Here is a 16122-nt window from a genome sequence, read left to right as displayed (position 1 = left end):
CAATCGATCGGGCAGCAAATCACGGCGTGCAGATGTTTCACGCACGGACGAAAATAGGCGGCCGTCATCAACTTGTTTATTTATTTGCCTATTCCACGAGAAAAGTGACTATATTTAGAAAACTCACGATACAGATCAAATAGATACAAAGAAGCTCCAAGAATTCTCCGCTTTTGCAAACTCAAAAAAAAAAAGAAAAAAAGAAAAAAACCCAAGCAGACGAACAATCAGAAACCGTGGGAATTCTCCCCTCAATACATAAGAAAACGTTTGTTGTTGCTAGCAATGGCCATCTTTATAGACCGAGCGTTATAGTTTGGGCGTGTCTTATATCTTATGTATACGACACAGGTCCCCATTTTTTTTTTTTTTTTTCTTTCTGTCTTCCTTCGAGAGTCCCCGGGTTGCCTAAAGAAATCGATCGAGTGTGCTGGGTGAACTGGGCGATGCGGTGGAAACACCAACCCAAAAGAAAAATTCTGTTTGCTCTTTTTTTTTTCGTACACATAACCTTTTGAATTCTGCTTCGTTGTTTAAGTAAGCTTTTTGAAAGAGAGAAACTTTTCTCTTGTCGATGTAAAAATATTTGTTTTTTTTTTTTGTTTAAGGCTGAGTGTTTCGATAGTGGGAAAATGCATCGCGCAATAGAACGTGATTGGTTTTTTTCTTTTTTTTACGTAAGACTGCATGGCCACGCCCGATTTCAAGCACACGTCAATTGTACACAGTTGATCGGCGTGTTGTTTTCGAGGTTTAAGATGTTACTCATTCGAAAATGGCCTACGGCGATGGAACAACACCCCAACCATTCAACCGAAGTGGGGGAGGAGGAATTAGAAAAAGGGTAGAAAAGACTAGAACACACAAAAAAAAAAAAAAAAAAAAAAAACTCACGGTTGACTGTTGGTAGTTAATGACTCTGACAAAATGGAGGGGGGCTGCTGTCAGCTGTTCAACTCGGTTTCAAGTTTGAAAGAATCCGCTGATCTACAAAAAAAAAAAAAAAAAAAAAAAAACGAAATTAGTTTGAATGAATTGAAGCTTTTCAAAACACGCCAACCTCCAATGATGATGATATCGTTTGAAATGGAAGCCGACAATTGTAACGTGTAGCGCTCACGTCAACACAAGAGAATTGGAGTGGCGTGTCTCTGGTGTTTATTTCCCGTCCGCTGCCAAACAAATTCGCGTCAATGCCAAAACGATAGAAGACGCCCTGCATCAAATATCTTTTAGCAGAAACATGTTTTTTTTTTTTTTCCTTTTCTTTTTATTTTTCTCATCAGTTCGTCCACTCAATATGTCCAAGTTACCATTTAAAATAGGGAATCCCACGACATCGGGCTCCCTTTTTTATTTCCGTTTTGTTTTCCACTCTGATGAACGCAAGACTCTGCGCACCTGTCTCGTATCCGTAAAAGAAGGAGGTGGCGTTTGTTTTTCATTGCAGAAAAAAAACAAAAAATCACAAGCAGGTGCAACAAACGTTCCCGTCGTCTTTATTGTTTGGCCGTTATTTTTGCGGAAGAGGGCGGTAAAAGGGGGCCGTATTGTCTTTTCCTATTCGTCACCGATCCAGCATCCAATTGGATTCTCGCGAGCTTTGTGTGTGCACACGCGATGGACATCAAAAAGAAGCTCCTCTTCTTTTCTTTTTGAAAAACCTGCGGGTAAAGAAAAAAAGGGAAAACGTCAGTGAACGAACCCTGCGCTTTCTGTTTGCCGTCTGATTTGCGATGATGGCGATGGGATGATCCCTCACACGCTCTTTTCACCGTGACAATAGGACGGGCGCAAAAAAAAGAAAAGTTTAAACCTCTCCAGTGTTTGCCTACTTCCATATAGGAAAAAAAAAAAGGATGTCTTGTACATGCATGGAACGTTGTTTGAGGCTCACGTATTTAACCCGCCTCACAGAAAAGCCCCCCCCCCCCCCTTTCATCTTTATTTATTATAAAGATTCGACATCCCAATTTCTCAGGGACGTTACTTCATTTTTTTTTTTTCGCTTTTTTTCAAACAAGCAAAAGCGCAAAAGCAAAAAAAAAAAAAGATATAGCAGAGAAAAATAGAAGCCTTTCCGGACAGTTTTATTTACAAGACCCCATCTTGTAAATGTACCGTGATAAATAAACTTTCGCTGTTTCTTTGAGACGAAATAACCAAATTAAAATGAACGTAAACAAACACCCCCCCCCTCACCCTTTTCCTTAAAACAAAAAAACAAAACAATTATGTTTGTGCTTTGTTTCTCTGTCTGTGTAAGTTGAAAACGTCCCGTGTTTTTGATGACGACGATGATGACGTAGTGGAGCGGAAGCCACATCAAATCAGCCCCTCAACGTCACTCGTTTATGTATTCTTAGCTTCGTTATATGAACGCGTGCCCTGTTTCTGTTCCCGAGGATCGATGACGACATCGATCTTCATCGTTCACAAAAAAAAAAAAAGAAAAGGTACAAATAATTTTCGAAAAACAAAAAGGCCAGACACGCGAAAGAGACAACACGGATATAAAAAAAAAAAAACACGCTGTTGAATAACAACTCATTTTAATGTAGGGCAAATCTCCCAAATCAAAAAAAAAAAAAAAAAAAAAAAAAATGTTTTGTTTTCACTACGAAAAAAAAAAACAAAAAAACAACTCGTGATCCCATTTTGATTGATGTTCACCCTCGTCGTGTCTTGTGATTACAAAGACAGAGGCAGGAAATCAACCAGGAAATCGATACACGTTCCACGCGACGGATGGAAATAAAAATAGACAAAAAACTGAGGCCGAGTAGAATGAATGAACCGAACCTATAACAGATGAACCGGATGATAACGAACGTGTAAAGAATGAGGAGGGCAGTAAATAGCAGCGTAGATCAGCTGGTATTATTCGCACAACGCGTTTCGTTAACGACTTTTGTTTTTCTTTCATTGAGTGCCATAAAAGCTCGCGCGGCACAGAAATCCAATTAGATATTAATCAAAAAAGATCGACTGTTGTACATAACTCACAGCGTCCCTATTCTTTTTTTTTTGTTAGCTTGGATAGGGAGAGAGTTTGAGAGAGTACACACGGAACGATGGCTCTCTGTTATATCGTATCAAGTGCGGAGGCTGTGCGCAACGATGCACTCGCAAAAGTGTTTCCTTTAGCATCAACGATGTTTCTATTTACTAGATATGGCGTGCAAGGCCAACACTTTAGTCCCGCAAAATGGAGAGAGTAAACTAGAAAGATACTCACGTGCGTGCACGTATCGATCCAGAGGGTGTAGCAGTTTGTTTGAAAAAAAAAACAAACAAAAACAAAACATTTTGGCGAGGGAAAACCAGCTGGTGCAGCTCCTACTTGCATAATCTTCCAAAAAGGGAATTCACCTAAAAGATGATCTGAATAATAAAAAAAAACAAAAAAAACATCAAAAATAGAACGTCACGGGCATCAATAATTGAATGATGTATGAATCCCTGTCGTACCGTGGAAACAAAAAAAAAAAATTATAATAATTCCGGTCCCAAAGACGATGGATTCATCATGTTAGGTAGTGGCAGCTTAGATTTGCCTCTGCTGCATACATCGACGAGGAAAAAAACAAAACAAAAGATCGTCTGAGTACGCCGGATGAGTTGAATCGATGCCAGAGAAAAAAATCGTTTGTCCAATCAGGCCCCATCAAGTGAGTCATGACAAACTGATTTGTCTCCTTTTGTTTTTTTTTTGTTTTTTTTTTTCTTGTTGTTGTTTTGTTTTTCGACTTATTATGGAACGACAAGAGGAAGTCGATTTTTGCGGCTCTTTCTGATTTTCTTCTTCCTTCCTATGCACTCCTGCGTTCCGTCGTCATGCGCAACATCTTTGCTGACCGCCCCAAGTAAAGGATGAGACACATCGATACTATCAAAAAAATAAAAAAAAAAGCCAATAAATAAAATAGAAAGAACCGCATTGATTGAATCAGCAGATTATATTACATGGCAGACGATAGGGTTTTTTTTTCTTTCTTTCTTTCTTGTCCTCGTTTTTTTTTTTTTTGTCTTGTTTGCTTTAGAGTGTCAACCCCAACGGCTTCAGTCGACCAATGTACGTCCAACAGAATCACGGAAGTCATAATGGTACTTCTGCCGGAATAAATAAGGTATCGACCAACAACCAACGGACCAACTCCTTAATAAAAACAAAAAAAAAAATAAATTAAAAAAAAAAAAAAAAAAAAAGCGGGCGATATTCGAGAAGACACACATGACATTAACATGATTGTTTGGCAACGTGTAATTGTTTGTGTATTATTATAATTTCATTTACTATCATCTTTTTTTTTTTTTTTAAAGATCATCAATACGAGTTGGGTAATCGTATTAAAAACAGACATCTTCATTCTTTTTTAGATCGAGCATTTCTATGACGAAATGTCTTGGGACTGTAAATGTCATTTTTAAAAAAGGGTTCACTTAAAAAAAAAAAAAATAAAAGAATAAAACCTTTTCTTTTATTTTTTTTTCTCTTTGAGCAGAGGGGTTCAATGGGTTGATTGGTCCTCCATCTTTGTTAATTGGATTGGTATCCATTGGGATTCATCGACTGCCAGCGCCACATGTCCGTACCTATTTTTAAACACACACATAAACAGAACAATGTTGTACAGACCCATCCAATCTGTTGTCAATAACGAAAGGGCATTCCTCTTTATTTTCCTCGACGCAGTTGAAAAGTTTTTTTTTTTTTTTTTTTTTTTTTTTACATCTGTCCCGCAGGATGGACGGGGATATCCCACAGCAACACGCAAATGGACGAGCCAACTGTCCTTGTCGATTTAACGCCAACAGCAGCACCGAATAATCGTGTTAACTGGTGCACATTCAAATGCATCTCTCTGTGTGTGTGTGTGCGTTTTGAACATTAGATATTAATAGCCTACGGTGCGTACATTTACTCGGCCAAAAAGGCAAACAAGGAGCGGCCAGCTGAAAAATCCCAGCAGTCCACATTGCAAAAGGCTCCGCGAGCCAGACGGAAATTTCAAAGGTTTCCGCGTCGAATAAATAACGAGTTACGATTTAGCGACTAGAATGTAATAACTTTGAAGTCGTGCGTGGAACCCTACTCTCTTTCTCATGTGGAAAGCAATTTGCACTATAAAGCTATATTCCCTTTTCTTTTTTTTCTGCTCGGTCAGAATCGACCAAACAAAATCAAATGGGCTAACGGGGCAATAAAGAACAAAATATTCAATCGCCGGAAATGATTAAATATCATTTCGCAGGAGGAGTCTACGACGGACCAGCATAATTACTTTGGTCTACGCATTTGAAAAGGATACCTGTACCTACGTCTTTCGTGCATCGCGGGGGAGGGGGGGAGGTATTGTCACACTCCCATTGAGGAGTGGACGGGAGGCTGGACCTATTTGATCGATGGTTTTCCAGTTATTGATTTTTTTTTTTTTTTTTTTTTTTTTTTTTTTTTGTCCCTTCCTTTTTGGCAAATGTGGCAGTTTCTGGGGCAGGCCAGACAGGCATACGAAAGATGTACACAATGCAGACATTTCAGAGCCATTAGACACTATACTCACACATGTCGGTCAGAGTGCGGCTAGCCTTCCAGTCCAGCTGGCTAGAGGCCAGGCTGCAATCCGAGTAACTCGAGGCGACATCACCATCCCTGCGGCTGACGAAATCGACGGTGATCGACTGGCCACTGACCGATTCGAAACATTTCACCACGTCCAGGACGGAATAGCCGCGACCCAGGCCAAGATTATAGGCCAGCCATGAACCTTTGTCAAATGGGATCGAAGTTGTCATCATCAATTATTTTTCCTTTTTTTTTTTTTTTTTTTTTTTTTTTTTTTTGTCTCTCCGATAGTTGACATTTAGATGACTTTTACTGCCCAAGGGCGTGGTCGATATTCTTATGTCATCGAGGATAACGGCTATAAAAAGGTCATAAACCTGTTCTAACCTTTACTTCCGTTCCGAAGGATTGTCTTCGTGGCTGCCCAGTGTCCTTCCGCCAAATCCATGATGTGAATATAATCTCGGATTCCTAGAACATGTTTTATTATTATTTTTTATCGAAACTTAATATTTTTTTTTTTTTTTTTTCCTTTTTCTTCCCCCCCCCCCCCCCCCAGTGAAATGCGAATCGATAAAGCAGCAAATATGGGCGGGGTGAAGATTGTAAATAATGAGATACCAGTGCCATCTGGCGTCGGATAATCGTTGCCGTAAACGGCCAGTTTGGGACGTCGACCTACGGCCACTTGAGCCACGTAAGGCATCAGATTACAAGGGACTCCTGCAGGATCCTCACCGATCCTTCCGGACGGATGCGCACCGACAGGGTTGAAATATCGCAAACAAATGGCACTCCATTCCTTCAACATCCATACGATTTAAAACAAAACAAATTAATAATCAATTTTTTAAAAGAGCCGTACGTAAAAATCGTTACCGGATCGGATGTGCAGAGGTCACGTAATATTTCTTCGATAAAATATTTAGTGCGGCCGTAAGGATTGGTTACCTTCTGGCCTGTCACGTGATCTTCATTGATGGGCAGATACTGCGGCTCACCGTACACAGTTGCCGAAGAGGAGAAAACTAATTTCTTAACTTGATGGCATTTCATCACCTTTGCACAGATTATGCAAATTAAATTATTATTTGATCGAAAACGTTTAAAAACGTACCTCTAGGAGCGTGACCGTGCCGGCCACATTATTGCGATAATAATCGAGCGGCAATCGGCAGGAATCTCCGACCGATTTCAGAGCAGCCAAATGAATGACGCAATCAAATCGATACTTAATGACGATGCGTTCCCGGAAGATGAATTTTAAAAAAATAAAAATAAAAAACGATTGTTTAATTGCCCGTTAAAGTTTGTTTAAAGAAAGAAAAAAAAAAAAGCTCACCGAATCGAAAATCTTTGCGAGAGCATCGGCGTGGCCTATGTCAATATTGTGAAAAAAAACTGCCTTGCCAGTTAACTCTTCAACCCTTTGTAAACACGTTGGTTTGCTGCTTTCAGTGCCTGCCAAAACAATAGAATAAAATTGTGCGCATTTCAGCTTTTAAATTTTTTTTTAGAAAATCATCGTATGTCATCGATCGGGTTCATTATCAGCCAGTCTCGGAAGTCTCAAAATTCAACGCGTCCGGCTTGTAATAGGACCGCAGAAATTCGAAGACAACAGTGCGCTCGAATGGACCAAATCGATTCGACAAAGTTAAGATGAACGAGTTTCTCACGCAGCTCGTGAAACTTATTGATTTTGTTAATGTAGTGAAATTATTGTACCGTCGGTTGTCCATGCGACATTGTCCACCACGACGACTTGGACGTTTTGCTCGAGGAGACAGACCACCGTGTGCGTCCCAACGTATCCACATCCGCCCGTTACCAAGACAACGAGCGACGCAACCTTGTCTTCACCCGCGTTTTCAGATTAAACAAAGCAAAAATAATTTACGTTAGTTAAAAAAAAATAGAACGACATTCATCTTTAAATTTAAATCGAACAAACCTTGAGTTGGTGATTCAGTCATTTCCGTTCCAGTCTATATTAAGCTAAAAGAGAACCAAAAATATAAATTCCAAACGTCAGATTTTTGAATTGGCGGTGAAGGAGGGCGGGGGGGGGGGACTATAAATAGTAGTGAAAGAGAGTAGCTTGCGTATTGGCTTTATCGTACATGCGATTGTAAAATTAACTTGCCGTGCGACTTTTGTTGTCGTTAGTCGAGTAGTATGAATGCGACGTGCAGGCAACTGACTGATCAGTCACGCCGGTGTGTACGTCGTCTAGTAGTAGTAGTGGTGGTGGTGGTAGACGTGAACTGCAACGAGTTGAAAGGGATTCTTTGTGCCGCGCAGGATCTCTTTCTTGGCCATTCGCCCACTACCGATCCAAATTTAACCCTCCGACAAAAGCTTCCGATTCTAGCCGCTAGATGTCGCTAGCAACACGATAGGCAAAAATGCGCATCGACTGATTGTCTGCGTTTTTATTTCTCCTGCGCACCCAATCAACCTAATCGAAAAGAAAAACAAAAACGCACCTAGTTATTCATTTGATTTTTTTAAATTTATGCTGATTGTTTTGTTTATTTTTTTGTTCACCTTTTCATTTTTGTGTCTTTCTTTGTATGTTAAGTGTTGGGCGGTACGATAGCGGGCACCATCCATTTTCTTCTTTTTCTTTTTTTTTTTTTTTTTTCCATGCGCTTTAATTTTCTTTTCTTTTTCCTTTCTTTCTCTTTTCTGACCGAGCAATTTTAGCTATCCACCGCTTTAGAATTTCATTTTTTTTTTTTTTTTTTTTTTGTTTTATTTCTTTTTGATATTTTTCTAGTGTAAAGCCCCCGGTAATGACGGAACAGGGACGGAATGGAGGATCCTAACAAGGCAAAGTGGCGTCCCCTTCTCCAACGAAACAAAATCCGCTGCACCACATCAAAAAAGAGGGAGCGGAAATCATTCGAAAATCTTATACAACAAACCACTAGAAAAGAAAAGAAAAAGGCGCTCTGGAAGACATTGATCGATATGATTTTGACTCCGCTAAAAATAAAAAAAAAATAAAAAAAAAAATAAAAATAAAAATAAAAAGAAATTGAAACAAAACTGTAGGAAGAACGAAGGCGTTAGGGTCCAAGTCGAGGGCGAAAAGACGCTTGGAACACACAGTCAAGTGGTCTGTGTTGGTGTTATGGCGACGGACGACACACACGGGCCCGGGCGGCCCGTCATGTAAAGAGGAGAGAAAGGCAAGGGCGCGCCCCAATGTAACGAACGCCCTGACGCGCATCCACCGCAATTTTTTTTTTGTTTGCCCGTCGGGATAAAAAGTCACTCTCCCCCCCCCCCGCTCCCACCCTTAACCGTTCACCATTCGTCCGGTTCTCTCCCCCCCCCCCCCCCCTTCGCCTTCTATTCTTTTCTTCTTTGAACAAAGTTACGGGCCATCTCTTTTGTTTGTTGTTCTTTTCTGACCAGGAGGCCGTAAACACACACGACAGGCGAAACCCCGACAAGACAAAAGAAACGAAGCCGGCCCAAACATCAAATCTTCCCCCCCCCCTCTTCCTTTTGGCCGCAAAAAAAAAAAAAAAAAAAAAAATAAGTAAATAATAATGAACTTTGCGTTTCAAGGAGAAACGCCATTGACGTCGTCCCGTCGTTGCACGACCGAAAAAAAAAAAAAAGCGGAAATCATTTCGATTCTGTCTTCCTTCCGCTTGTGTGTTTGAAGGCAATGGGAACCCCACATTTCGCCCCCGCCAGTGTTTCTCAAATAGATACACACACACACACACACACACACACACAGGGAGCAGCTCACCGGGGCCACCACCAGCCGCCACTGGTTGTGATGGAAAATTGGGTTATTGCGACAAACGAGAACCGCCAAAACTGTCGGTTTCCCCTTACAGCCCAAAACGCAGACAAGCGTGCCACTGCGTACAACGTGCTCATGCTTCCGTACTTTCGAAAAAAAAAAAAAGAAAATAAATAAAAATATTTGATGTGACTTGTTTGTTTTGTTTTTTTTTAAACTTACCTCTTTTTTTTTTTTAAGTTGGGGTGTGGGTGTAGCAGTTTCGGGTGGAAAAAAAAAAAAGAAAAAGATTTGATTTCTTTTTTTTTTTTTTTTCCTTTGTGTTTCGTGAGAAAGCGTACGTGCCGGAACTGCGGCAGCCAATGGCAAACATAGAGCAAGGATAGGTACCACTCGCCTGCCATCACGTAGGTAGAACTTGAAGGGGTCCTGTTATAAGAAGAGAGATGGGTTACTGTGGGGTTAGAAGTTTCGGATTAGGTTTCATCAATATATTTTTATTTATAATAGAGAAAGAAAAAAATAATAACAAGAATGGGACAACATGTTCGCCGTAAACCCTCCCCCCCCCCCCGCCCCCCGACATCTTCCTACCGGATATAAAGATGTATTAAACGATAACCTTCAAAAGAGTTTTAAATCTTCCTTAGAAATTGTGGTTGACCCTCTTTATTTTTTTTTTTTATTATTCGATATAGTCCAAGAAAAAAAAAATGAATCGCATTTAGGGTTTTGAAAAAAAACAAAACGAGATAAGAACCCGCACGTTTTTTTTTTTTTTTCATTTTCCTGTTGGCCAAGAAAATTGTGTTGAAACGATAGCAAAGAAATCGGACCAATGCGAGGTGACAACTTGATACGCGCAGTAACAAAGAGAATTTCAAAGCAAAAAATAGCAATTTTGAAATGGTAGAGGGAAGACGGGCAGGCCAGCACAACAACCTTGTTGTTTTTTTCTTTCCCCTTTTCCCTCGCCTTCTTTTTCTAAAAAAAAAAAAAAAAAAAAAAAAATTCAAAATAAAAACTCGTCTCTCTCTTTTTTTTTTTTTTTTTTGCTGTTTGCTTGTCCGTGGACGGAGGGATAGACAGGCCACCCACCGAGACGAGAAAATGGAAGGAGAGAAAAGACGGACCAGATGTCGGTTCAGCCTTTCCTTGTTATTGCGGCTGGGTGAGGGCCAGTCCTTGCGCTCTCTCTCTCAATCTCTTTTTCTTTCTTTCTTTCTTTCTTCTTTTTTTTATGCCTTGTGACTTGATGATAACAATCCCCCCCCCCTCTTTTTTTTTCGTCTTCTTTTCCGCTTGCAGCCACTGAATTTGATCATCAGCGATGAGTACAGGTTTAAAGAGAGAAGGCTCATTACTTGTTGTTCCATGTGAAAACCGCACACGCTAACCGCCGAATTTTATTTTGAACGTATCGGTCAATCACGAAAAATAAAATAAAAACAAACAAAAAATAAAAAAAAATTGGACAACCGACAACAACATCATCCGGGGTAAAAAACCAAAACAAAACAAAAAAAAAACATTGAATAAGAAATACAATTTTTGGCCCGTAATCAAACCGCAAGGAAAGAAGACGGGCCACGTTCGTGGCGGCGCTGGAGGCAAAGATGCACGTCTATAACTGACCGCATATGTTTTTTTTTTTCCTCTTTCTATTGTCGTTTCAACTAAGAAAAAGAAAAACGAGACAAAAGAAACACACACAAACAAAAAAAAAACGAGAGAGCGCACGACTTGCGACGATGACGATAATGGGCCAATGTGCTGGCCATGAGACCCACACACCGGTGTGTCCGGGCCCCACGTATCTATCAGACATTTTGACAAGAAAAAAAAAACAAAAAAAAAAAACAAAGTCTCTCGGGTCATTACAAAAAAAAAAAAAATAATAATGGGAAACGAAAGAAGAAGAAGAACAAGGAAGGGAAACCCGCATCACCAGCAGCACCGCCAGTCCACCATGGACCCACCGCCCATATCAACAGTTGGCCTTAATTTTTGCTCGTCTGCATAGCATTTGCATACCATCAGACCAGTCATGCACGACATGTCTAGAAGCCGCTGGTTTGTTTTTGTTTTTTTCTTTTTCTTTTCCAGACAAAAAAGAAAATGAAATTCGTTTGTTTCGATCAGTAAAAATGTGACGCTGTTCCATTGAGCCCAATTCCAAAAAAGATTTGCCCGATCGACACCTATCGCCTTTTTTTCTTTCTTTTCTTCTTCTGCTGTAATTCGCTCGTGTTGAAGAGTAGCGCATCGAATGTGGTGTCACGTTTACAGATAAAAAAAAAAAAAAAAAAGAAGAAAAACTTCAATCATAAAAATCAAGATCAAACATCGCGAATGAAGCACAAAGTGCCTCAATGGATTGATGAGATCTTTTGCATCTCCATCATTTTTCGTTTCGTCTCAAGCAAAGTGAAAATGATCCACGTAAAAAGGATGTCAGTGCCGGCTTTGCACCTGTCGGTGATGTTTCCGATCTAAGGAAAATGGTGCCGATGTTTTCTTTTTTGTTCAAAGTTTTTTTGTTTTTTTTTTTTTTTTCTTCTTAAGTTGTTATAAAAAGCGAGAGAAAGGAGCAAAAAAAAAAAAAAAAATAATAATAATTTCCCTGTCTCTTTCTCTCCCTTCTGATGTACGCAAAAGAGCAACATACACCCGTGGGCGAAAGGGGCGTCGTGTGGGTGTAGTAGCAGTTGAAAAACACAACAAACAAACAAAAAAAAAGAAAAAGTCAGACCAGGGGAAAAAGAGAAAAGACGCAAAATAGACGACGAACGACGCCCTACTGCAAATGTATCACCCGCTGTCGCGCTGCACGAGGGGGTGGACTCACCCATCCTTCTTTACCGCCTCTGCCCGTCTCTCTCTCTCTCTCTTGTGACGGGTCGGCCCGTTAGATTGGGCCAGGACTTTTGTCTACGAGGAGGCAACAAAAAAGTAAAAAAAAAAATGGGGGAGCGACGGGACACGTTGAGCTAACCAGAAAAAAAAAAAAAAAAAAAAAAAAGTTAAAAGGAAATTTTGTTTTGAGGGTTTTTTGCTTTTGCTTGTCCGTTTCAACTGTCGGCCAGCGTATTAAAGAAAAGAAAATTTAAAAAAAAAAATAGCCCTGAAGAGACGAATTGGACAGGTTTTGCGGCCGTCCCCGATGACGTAACAAACTGTCGTTTATGACCCCAAACAAAAACAAAATATCAACAATTGCCATTATCATTTTTTGTTTTCCCTCTTTTCGATCAATCGGTTGCGTTTGCGCCTGTGTCACGGCAAAATGAATAAAGAAAAGGGCAGTTCCTCCGTCTCTAGGAAAGAACGTTCACAACTTTTTCACCCTTCTCGAAAAAAAAAAATATATAAATATATATATAAAAAAGAGATGAGGAGGGGAAAAAAAAAAAACACGAGAGAGAGCTGCTGACAAAAAGAAAATGGAAGAAAAAAAAAAAAAAAAAAAAAAAAAAAAATAGAGAAGCGGCGGCGACGACCGAGCGGACCGGAGCAGTTGATGAGAGACCCGAATGTTCACGTCTCTTTTCTCCCCCCCCCCCCTCTCCTCATACAAAATGGATAACCGAAAGAAAAAAAAAAAGAGAGAGAGAGAGCGAATGGTGTAGTAGGTGGAATAGAGGGGGAGGAGGATCAAGAATAGGGGCCTCTCTCTCAACTGGCACACACACACACACACACACACACACACACACGCAGCAGAACAGAAGGTAAGTTTAGTTCATATCTTTTTCTTTCTCTCTCTCTCTCTCTTTTTTTTTTCCAGTGTGTGCCAGACTGGCGGGGCGGGCGTAGGAGGCTTTTTTTTTTTTTTTTTTTTTTTCGTTCGACGGAAATGAAACGAGTCTCCCCTCCTCCTACCACCCACTCTCCCGCAACGACGCCGCCGACTTTGAAAGCACACACACACACACACAAAAGAGTAAAAAAAAAAAAAAAAAAAAAAAAAAAAAAGAGAGAAGGCAACGCTTCTCTTTCTGCTCTCCCCCGTCCCTCTCTCTCTCTCTCTCATCGTTCGTTCGTGTGGGTTGGTTAGTCGTGCCGCTACCTCCCTGGACTTCTCTTATAAGAACTCTGTCCCATTCGGGAATCCGTTTCCTTTGGGGATGGGGGGGGGGGGGGACTCGCCTTCGATCCCTTGTATAAAAATATATGAAAAAAAAAATAATAATAATAAAAGAGGGGTGGAGAGAAGGGGCCACGCTCTTTGTCTGTCTGTGTGTAGACCAGAAAGAAGAAAAAAAAAAAAAAAGAGAGAGAGGGGAGGTTTTTATCACGTCCGGCGGCACACAGAGAAAGAGCTGCTAGCGGCGTCTCTCTCTCTCTCTCTCTCTTTTTATTTTTTTGGCGGATTGTGTGTGTGTGTGTGTCTCGGTCTAAAGGCTACGAGTGTACCGTATAGACGAGTAACATAGACGAGCTGCAGTAGCAGTAGTGGCGTTCCCTCCCATTTCCAGCAAAAAAAAAAAGAAAAAAGAAAGAGAGGGGAGGATGTGTGTGTGGGCCGTCGTCTCCTTCTCTCTCGTCTATCTGTCGAGTGCATTGAGAGGAGGGAGGAGGCGGGTGACGGCGTACCCTCCGTTCACTCGATCCGTCGAAACACTCACTGTGCCAACCCTCCCTCCCCCCCCCCTCGCTCTTTCTCTCTCTCTCTCTCTCTCTCTCTCTCTCTCCGCTATCCCTCCTTTTGGTATATACACGGTTCCACCAGTTCCACTATCGGCCACTTCTCCACAACAAGCCGGACTTGACTCACTCACTCCCCTTTTTTTTTCTCTCTCTCTCTCTCTCTCTCTCTCTCTCTCTCTCCCGCTCGCTCGCTCGCTCGCTCTCCGGTCCCCCCTTTTTCTTTCTGAACTTTTCGGCCGGCCTCACAGTCTTTCACTTCTCCGTGTTGTGTGTGTCTCTTTGTGCAACGTGTGCGTGTGTGTCTGTGTGTGTGTGTGTGTGTGTAGAAGAAAACGGGGATTCTCCTCATCTCTTTCAAATCCAATCAAAAACGATACGTTCGTTTGAAAAACAGAAACTTGTTGATGTGTGTCGCGCTTGTCAATTTGTTGGTGCGTTTGTGTAACGCGTTCAAAGGATAGTATTTTTTGTTTTTGTTTGTTTTCGTTTGTTTTCTTAAATAACAATAATAAAGAAAAAGAAGAAGAAAAAGAAGAAGAAAAAGAAGAAGAAAAAGAAAAAGCGGAAAAATGCGAAGTCAAACGACGACAAACAGCCGGAAACGGGCGCGTGAATCAGCAGACAGCGTCCGATCGACTCGTCTCAAAACGGGACGTCACGCGCGGCCCTCGCTGGCCACCGAACTCGACATGAAAATGGACGAGATGGACGACGAAATGACGACCATTTTGCACTTGGAAGAACTGGAGGAGGAAGATTTGGAATCGCTCAAGAAAAAGACCAAACTGATGGCGATCAAGCGAAAGGCCAAAATCGTTCAACATCCAACGGCCGCCACGGCAACGGTCATCGGCCCTTTGTCAGACGGGAGCGCGTCAACCGAGCAAGACCAGCGTGCAATCGTGACGCCATGCAAACAGCGAAAAGCGTCGCTCCTTCAGCCAGGGCAGCAAGAGCAAGAGCAGCAGCAGCAGCAGCAACAGCAGGTCGCTAATGGCTTTCCGGTGACCGTGTTTCCACCTGCCGATAACAATAACAGCACTCCTACCGGACCCTTTCAGCAACGCCTCACCAATAACAACAACAACAACAACAACAACAACAACAGCGGCCAGAAGAATGGTAAAGGAGTTGGCAACAGCAAGCCGGAACACAAGCCGGCCGTCATGATGGCAAACCGAACAGCTAAAGAAGCCCCTCCTCCTCCTCCTCCTCTTTCTTCTTCTTCTTCGACCAGACGGGATGGTGATGAAGCGACAGCGGCCATCGTTGCGGTTACATCAGCCGCCGTGTCCATTCGTCGACAACAAATGAAGGAAGCTTTCCAGCCTTGGGTTATGCAGGTCCGCATTTTCACCTTTTTCTATTTGAGAATTTCTTTTTTTTTTTTTTTTGTTTTTTTTTTGTTTTTTTTCCTTAAAAATCGCGCGACATTTCCGCATTGAAAAAAAAAATAAAATAAAATAAAGGAAAGGGAAGAAGAAAATTGATTTTTTTTTTTCTTTTTGTTTGTTCTTTTGGGGCGGGTTGGGGTTTCATGTAGACTTATGGAGACGCGGCCAAGACCAAGACGATTTCACGTCGCAAGTCGGAACGGATCGCCCGGATCTTGAAGGGAGAGGACCGATCGAACGGAGCCGACTCGTCTAAATTCCGATTCTGGGTACGAGCCAAAGGTTTCCGGCTCGGTGCAAATGGAACTGCTGGCAACCCAACAGACTCCTCCTCCACCTCCTCCTCCTCTTCGTCGTCGTCGTCGTCGTCTTCGTCTTCTTCCATTTCATCGGACCTCATGTCAGCAGGACAGAGTTTGCCTTTTCCTGGAAACGGCGGCAACGACCCGACGGCGCACGACGACCTCTACGTCGTCACCAGCACCACAAAGGTAATCGCCTACACCTTCCCTCCGCTTTTTGTTTCTTTTTTTTTTTTTGTTTTTTTGTTTTTTGTTATCTTAGTCGCTATCGAAAAACAACAACAATCCCGCCCCAAAAGCAATTCGACGTCATCGTATCAAAGTAGTACATTTTTCGCCACACCCTAAAAATAATACAACAACAACAACAACAACAAATAAAGTTGCGCAGCCGTCCGCTTTTTCCATACGGGACGCACGTGGAAAGTTAACGAGGAAAAA

At 41.6% G+C, this 16122-nt stretch overlaps 4 protein-coding genes across 5 annotated transcripts in view; 2 read left to right on the top strand and 2 right to left on the bottom strand.

Annotated features, from left to right (window-relative positions):
• The window catches only part of LOC130701154 (methyl-CpG-binding domain protein 3-like), a 55623-nt gene that overhangs the window by 5375 nt on the left and 34126 nt on the right, over nucleotides 1–16122 (bottom strand). The gene's annotated exons all lie outside the window — the stretch shown is intronic.
• LOC130701133 (ethanolaminephosphotransferase 1-like) overlaps nucleotides 1–16122 on the top strand; it is a 64870-nt gene that overhangs the window by 40104 nt on the left and 8644 nt on the right. The gene's annotated exons all lie outside the window — the stretch shown is intronic.
• The window catches only part of LOC130701096 (nucleolar protein 4-like), a 59208-nt gene that overhangs the window by 37260 nt on the left and 5826 nt on the right, over nucleotides 1–16122 (top strand). Inside the window, exons 2-3 of one of the 2 annotated variants that reach the window (XM_057523044.1) lie at nucleotides 14948–15328; nucleotides 15529–15870. In XM_057523044.1, coding sequence (XP_057379027.1) covers nucleotides 15152–15328; nucleotides 15529–15870 — 519 coding nt within the window. In that variant the 5' untranslated portion in view covers nucleotides 14948–15151. Of the gene's footprint in view, nucleotides 1–14098; nucleotides 15329–15528; nucleotides 15871–16122 lie in introns of those variants that run through there. The other variant, XM_057523043.2, reaches the window with a different exon arrangement.
• On the bottom strand, nucleotides 4497–7565 carry LOC130701137 (UDP-glucose 4-epimerase-like). The gene is made up of 9 exons (XM_057523110.2): nucleotides 7521–7565; nucleotides 7295–7423; nucleotides 6909–7027; nucleotides 6684–6797; nucleotides 6446–6625; nucleotides 6188–6368; nucleotides 5954–6037; nucleotides 5565–5768; nucleotides 4497–4596 (listed from the first exon to the last, which is right to left on the bottom strand). The coding sequence occupies exons 1-9, from the start codon at nucleotides 7540–7542 to the stop codon at nucleotides 4541–4543; spliced, it is 1089 nt and encodes a 362-aa protein (XP_057379093.1). The 5' UTR covers nucleotides 7543–7565; the 3' UTR covers nucleotides 4497–4540.

The sequence above is a fragment of the Daphnia carinata genome, chromosome 10, assembly GCF_022539665.2.
Source record: "Daphnia carinata strain CSIRO-1 chromosome 10, CSIRO_AGI_Dcar_HiC_V3, whole genome shotgun sequence".
NCBI classification, from domain to species: domain Eukaryota; kingdom Metazoa; phylum Arthropoda; class Branchiopoda; order Diplostraca; family Daphniidae; genus Daphnia; species Daphnia carinata.
Note: the sequence above shows the minus strand (reverse complement) of the source record. Positions and strands in the feature narration are given on the sequence as shown.